Raw genomic sequence first — 7,057 nt, forward strand, 5'->3', positions numbered from 1 at the left:
TCTAAATAATTCAATTCAAAAAGAGTTTTTCTCGATTCAAATTCTATTGAATAATGTGATTAAAAAAAAATAAAAATTTAAATTAAGAAATACTATCACTTCAATCTACATATATAGTATTAATAGACTAGTTTAATTTTGTAGATGTACAGTATGAATTACACTGTGAAAATTATTTACACTATAAGACTAAACATTATATACAAAAAAGATATCTAAGGAATAACTTTGGAAACTTCTCTTTTATTTCGGTCAACAACTTTATGTAAGGCATTGTAAATGACTTTGACCCAAGAATTAAGTATGCGTTTGGATATAAATACAGTGAAATTTCGGGAAAACAATAAAACAAAAATTCGTAAAAAAAGTGAAATTATGGCCAAACGGGCCCCTTGTTTCCTGCCAGAAACTACAAAATCTAAGAAATATCAAGGGAAACATCCATTTTATTTCGTTTAACCCTACTGAAGGGCTGTAGTTGACTTGACCCAAGATTATAAGACCTGTGCTTATATGTAGTTCTGCTTAGCTACTTTCCCTTTACTGAAAAAACATCCCTTAATTCTTGCATTCTCATCAAATCAAATGGACACTCAATTAGTTAGAGGAGAATCATCTCACTTCTCTTATGAAGTATTCCTCAGTTTTAGAGGTGAAGACACCCGAAAAACATTCACCGGTCATCTTTATTCCAAATTGTCTGATGTTGGAATTAATACCTTCATTGACGATGAGGAATTGAGAAAGGGTGACGTGATTTCAAGAGAACTAGAGAAAGCAATTGAAGGATCAAGAATTTCCATTGTAGTTTTCTCAAGAAATTATGCTTCCTCCAGTTGGTGTCTAAATGAACTAGTTAAAATTCTTGAATGCAAAGAGATATTAAAGCAGATGGTTTTGCCTATTTTCTATGATGTTGATCCTTCTCAAGTGCGAAAGCAAACTGGGATATTTGGTGAAGCTTTGGCTAAACACAAGGAACGATTATTTGGAGCTCAAAGGGTGGAGAAATGGAGAGCTGCACTTACTGAAGCTGCAAATTTATCTGGATGGGATTTGCAAAATGTTGCTGACGGGTACTATTGTTTATACGATATGATACTAACTGTTAAAAGGAGTTTAAATTTTATACATTGACACTATTGAAATACTTACCCTATCAATATGTATAACTTAAATTATTTCTTAAAATATCCTATATGACGCGGTAAGTTATCTATTTTGTTGCTTAGATTCATCCCACTGTGTTATGTCTTGGCTATCGATTTTGATTTGTCCGTCAAATATTTTCATATATCAAAGTTTTATTTACTGGAGTAGTATTTCTTTTAATTTTTTGTTTTTGCTAAAAACTTTGTAGGCATGAATCAAAGTTTATTGAAAACATTATACAGCAAGTCCTACAAGAGGTTAATCAGACACCTCTAGATGTTGCTTGGCACCCAGTTGGAGTAGATTATCGTGTCAAAGATATAGAGTGGTTATTGCAAAATGAATGTGAAGATGAAGTTCGCATGATTGGTATTCACGGAGTTGGTGGCATAGGGAAAACAACTCTGGCAAAAGCTATCTACAATCGAATGTTTCGACTCTTCCATAGTAGTTGCTTCCTTTCAGATGTTAGATCAGAAGCTGAAGAATTTGGTCTTGTCAAGCTACAAGAGAAACTTCTTCAACAAGCACTCAAAAATAAGGACATCAAAGTTGGTAGTGTTGCTCAAGGCATCAATCTAATCAAAGCAAGACTCGAGTCAAAGAAGGTTCTAATTGTTCTTGATGACGTGGACCACAAAAACCAATTAGAATCCTTAACAAGAGAAAGAAGTTGGTTTGGTTCGGGTAGTTTAATAATCATTACCACCCGAGACAAGCGATTGCTATGTCGGCTTAGAGAAAAAGAAAGATATGAGGCCAAACTATTAAATGACAATGAAGCTATGTTACTTTTTTGTTGGCATGCTTTTGACAATCATTTTCCACCGGAAGATTATGTTAATTTGGCACGAGACATAATCAAATATTCAGGTAGGCTACCATTAGCTCTTGTGACATTGGGGTCACATTTACAAGGAAGTTCTGTAGAAGAATGGGGATACGAATTCGAAAAATTAAGAGCAATACCTCATTGTGATATCCAAAAGATTCTCAAGATAAGCTTTGATGGACTTGATGATGAAACACAAACTGTTTTCCTCGATATTACATGCGCCTTCCATGGGTTTAATGAGCGTGAAGTTACTGAAATATTAAATGCATGTGGCTTTCATGCTAAAAGTGCAATTGCAACTTTAGTCCAAAAACACTTGCTCCAAAGATCTTGGCATGGTTTGGTGATGCATGATCTAGTGCGAGATATGGGAAGAGAAATCGTTCGCATGGAATCAACTCGAGACGCCGGAAAACGAAGTAGATTGTTCATCCCTCAAGAAGTTCGTGATGTTCTACAAGGAAATGAAGTCGGTAAATCGTTTATCCTGTATCTTGTTTATAATATATTTCTCAATTTAATTGTTTATTGCTTATAATTTTTGTTGTCATCATAAGAAGTGAATTCATTTTGTGCTTCGTCTATGGTTAGTAAGTGTTTTGTAGTTGTTTGTCAACCATTGTAAACTAGAAATGACATTTGCTAAATTCTTTACTCACACCAAAGGCAAAGAAAAAAAAAAATCACCTATTTAACAATTATCCAAATTTGGTGATGCATATTTCTTATTAAATTCTTATAACTAACATGCTTATGGGCATCGACCATAGTATCTCCACGATTAGTTATTCAAAGATATTTGACTTTACTTAACTAAATGCGGAAATTAAGCTTGCTCGAAGAAATCAGGCATGTGAACGTTTGGAAACTATTGAATAGGTACATATGTGAAACATTATTTCTAGAACAATATATACAAAATATTCTTTTAAATATATTCAAATATATATTCTATCTTCTGGTGCTATTATCAGGTTTCTAGATGCAATTTGTTCTCTTTATTCATTTTTTTCCCTTTGATATTATCATGTGAACTTAGTGAATGATGCTAGCCAGTTTTGAAAGGCTCTCATCTTAGCTTTTTGAGCAATTTTAAATTTGTTTAACATCCTCTAATGTGTAAGTTCATTTTTTGTTGATACATGGTGTATTTTCTTTGTTTGTCCACCAATTTGTATAAAGCATTTTTCTCGCTTAATTTCTGGGACTTAACATGAGCTTAAGTTACTTTTCTTTTTACTGAGTTGCAGGGTTCCGAAAATGTAGAAGTACTGAAGGTAGATCCAGGGACATTAAAGGGAGTGAACTTGAGCACCAAAGCATTTGAGCAAATGAAGAATCTTAGGGTGCTTATAATCAATGAGTTACATATTAGTGGAGATTTTGGGCTGTTGTCCAAGAAGCTCAGATGGTTGTCTTGGAAAAAATGTCCTTTAAAATGTATATCATCAAATTTTCCAGCTGAGAATCTTGTAGTTCTAGATATGGAGGAGAGTGATATCCAAGAATTTCAATTGAATTTTCAGGTTTGTTACTCAATTTTACAATTTCATGTGTACTGTTATTGCAACTGAGTGAAAGAAAATGTTAATTGAAACTATATTTGGTTTACTTTTAGTGTTGTAGAAGTTTGAAGAAGCTGAATCTCTCTCGTTGCAAGCAACTCAGAAGCACTCCAAACTTCAATGGTTCCCTGAGTCTTGAGATTTTGAGTCTCTATGGTTGCTCAAGTCTGACAGAGATCCATCCATCAATAGGAAATTTGGACAGACTAATTAAACTAAATATGTCTCATTGCGAAAAACTTAGGGATCTTCCAAGCAGCATATGCCAGCTAATATCCCTTGAAGAATTGTTCATTCATCACTGTTCCTCTATAAAAACACTGCCAGATAACCTTGGAGATATGAAAAGTCTAACATTTCTTTATGCATCTTGTACGGGTATAAAACAATTGCCTAGATCTGTTGAAATGCTAAGAAATCTTGTAGCTTTGAGAGTGGGAGGTCAAGTGTTAGAGGCCAAAATGAGTATTTCTGGAAGAGGAGTCCATCGGATACAATATTCCTTGCTAACTTTTGTAACCGAATTGAGCCTTAGATACTGGAATTTGTCCGATGCTGATATTCCTAGGGATATTGGGAGCTTATCCTCCTTAAAGTTTTTAGATTTGAGTGGCAATAGTTTCCATTATCTACCCTTCGATTTTTCTAAGTTACGATTATTGGAGAAGTTGTGTTTGAATGACTGTGAGAATCTTCAAACACTCCCGCCAGTATCAAATTTAGAGAATCTAGCAATTATTGAACTTGAGAATTGCCAAAAATTGGTCAAGATTACACAGTTGGACAACCTCCCTTCTATACGGTTGATCAACACGAATAATTGTAGTTCTCTGCAGAATCCATTCAATGAAGGCTTCTTTAGTGCACCTGCTCTATCATTTCCATCTAGAAAAGATGGACATATGGTTAGTCTCTCTCTCTCTCTCTCTCTCTATCCCCTATCATGTTAATGATCTTGAGTCTTTATCCAATGTAGGGTTTTTTAGAAATTTATCTGGAATGCAATGAGATTCCAGAATGGTGCAGGAATCAAGTAACAGCTTCATCTATGTGTTTGACTATGCCTACACATAATAACTTCTTAGGAATGGTTCTCTGGGTTGTTATCGACTGTTTGGAAGTTGGCCTTTTTCCAAGCTTCAGGATTAGCATTGCCCATAAAGAGCCTTCAAGTATTCCGTGGAGTAATATTGGAATACTTGATGGGCACAGGGAACTGACATGTGTATATTACATATCTATCTTAAATGAAGCTTTTTATGGCCAGATGATTAAAGGCGGGGAAAGGATAGAAGTGGGGTCAGAAGACGTTACAGTAAAGAAGATAGGGATCCATCTGTTATATTTAGACCAACACGGTAAAGTTATATCTTTGCCTGGAGACGTGGATCATTCTTATTATAAGTACCCAAAAAGAGTTTCAACAAGCTTTATCTCTTCTTTGCCCGGAGACGTGGAGCAAATTTTCTTTATCAACCAAAATTAGGCAAATGTGAAGATTTGTAATTATGGCCAATATTTTAGCTAATGGAGTCATCTCACATAAGTATAAGCATTTTTGCAAAGTGTAAGACTGTTCACAATATCCTTTGGGACCCAAAAATATTGCATTGTGTGGTGGACATCATTTGCAAAAGTTGTATTTCTTCTTTTGCACCTAAGAGGCCAAGACTTTTTTGCCTATAAAAGGGAAGACCATTAGTTCATTTTAGACACATCAACAAGACTTGAGTTTTCATTTCTTGTTTCTTCCTTTCCTCCTTTATTAAGAGTGTTTTGTATGAGAGTTAAGTGTTGGGAAACACTTGTGTGAACCCTTTCTTTAGAGTGATCTTGTGAGGTTATTCTCTTAGGGTATTTGGGATTAATTAGAGTGTTTACTCTAATTTTATACTCTCTTTTGTACTCTTATTCGTATAGTAAAATTGCCCTTATCCGCTTGTGGACGTATGTCATACTGACTGAACCACATTAAATTAGTGTCTTCTTTATATGCTTTAATTGCCGTTGTTATCAACTTCTATTGTCTTTGTTATTGTCATTATATCATTGTTTGGCTAAATAACGTACTACCCAGTTTTCCGATCTTAATAAATTAGTATCAGAGCCGGATCTAACCGGGTTAGTTTCAATAGCCAAAATGACTTTAATAAAGACCTATGTTAAGAAATTTGACCGAAGTGCAAACTTTGGAATGTGGCAATTAAAGATGGAAGCTATCCTAATTCAGGATGACTTAAACTTGGCGTTGCAAGGAAATGAGAAGAAGCCAGATAAAATGACGGATGAGGAGTTTGCCATTATAGATAAAAAGGCAAAATCATGTATCTTAAATCTCTCAAATGAGGTTTTACGTGAAGTTAATGAAAACCACAACCAAAGGCATATGGAAAAAATTAAAAACCTTATATATGAAGAGGACGGTGGAAATAGACTTTACCTGAAGCAGAAGCTTTATACAATTCGTATGAGTGAATGTACCTTTATTCCCTCTCATCTTGACACATTTGATTCCATTATTATGGATTTGAATAATATAGATGCTGAAATTAAAGATGAGGATCAAGTCGTGTTACTGCTTTGTTCTCTACCCCCATCTTTTAAGCATATAAGAGATACTATACTTTATACAAAGGATAATATCTCTTATAAAGATATTAAATATATCTTAAAATCAAAAGAACATATAGATAGTGATATTACTACGGAAGCTAGTGGAACTCAAGCGGGAGTTGGCTTGTTTATTAGGGGCAAATCCGACTCCATATCCAGATACAATAATTTAGAGTGTCGCTATTGTCATAAAAAACGTCACAGTATCTATGAATGCTATAAGTTGAAAAATAAAGAAAAGCATAAGGAAAGAAAAAATGAGCACAAAAATATTGACACCGTCGAAGCTAGTATAGCAACTGATAAGATTGATGGAACTATATTTTTAGCAACTGAAACTAGTTTCAGATTAGACAATGAGTGAATTTTAGATTCCGGTTGTTCATATCATATGTGTCCTAGCAGGGACTTGTTTTCTACATATGATTAAGTTGTAGGTGGAGTTGTCCAACTGGGTAACAATGTTACTTGTAACGTTATTGACAAAGGTACAATTCGGATCAGAATGCACGATGGTATGGTGAGAACTTTCACCGATGTTAGATATGTTCCTGAGTTGAAGAAAAATCTCATCTCTTTGGGCACTTTAGAATCCCTTGGGTGCAAATTCACTGGTGAAGGTAGAGTTCTAAAAATATTTCAAGGTGCCCTTGTGATCAAGAAAGCACACTGATCTGGGTCGTTATATACTTTATTGAGCTCCACTATTATAGGCCATACTATAGTTTCGGTATCAGACAACTTGTCTGGTTTTGATGGCATTAAATTTTGACATATGCCCATTGGAGCTTTTGCGGAGAAGGTGGAGCAAATTTACTTTATCAGCCAAAATTAGGCTAAGGTAGAGATTTGTAATTATGACAACTATTTTGACTAATGGAGTCCATCTCAC

At 34.6% G+C, this 7,057-nt stretch overlaps 1 protein-coding gene across 2 annotated transcripts; it reads left to right on the forward strand.

Moving 5' to 3' along the window:
* The first annotated feature begins 522 nt into the window (after positions 1–522).
* On the forward strand, positions 523–5,507 carry LOC104086853 (disease resistance protein RUN1-like). Of its 2 annotated transcripts, XM_009591197.4 has the most exons (5): positions 523–1,076; positions 1,361–2,456; positions 3,238–3,513; positions 3,606–4,457; positions 4,529–5,507. In XM_009591197.4, the coding sequence occupies exons 1-5, from the start codon at positions 586–588 to the stop codon at positions 5,036–5,038; spliced, it is 3,225 nt and encodes a 1,074-aa protein (XP_009589492.1). In that variant the 5' UTR covers positions 523–585; the 3' UTR covers positions 5,039–5,507. The 2 variants fall into 2 exon arrangements, with proteins under 2 accessions (XP_009589492.1, XP_033509467.1); XM_033653576.2 differs by lacking the exon at positions 3,606–4,457.
* The last annotated feature ends 1,550 nt before the right edge of the window (positions 5,508–7,057 follow it).

Source organism: Nicotiana tomentosiformis, chromosome 9 (assembly GCF_000390325.3).
Source record: "Nicotiana tomentosiformis chromosome 9, ASM39032v3, whole genome shotgun sequence".
NCBI classification, from domain to species: domain Eukaryota; kingdom Viridiplantae; phylum Streptophyta; class Magnoliopsida; order Solanales; family Solanaceae; genus Nicotiana; species Nicotiana tomentosiformis.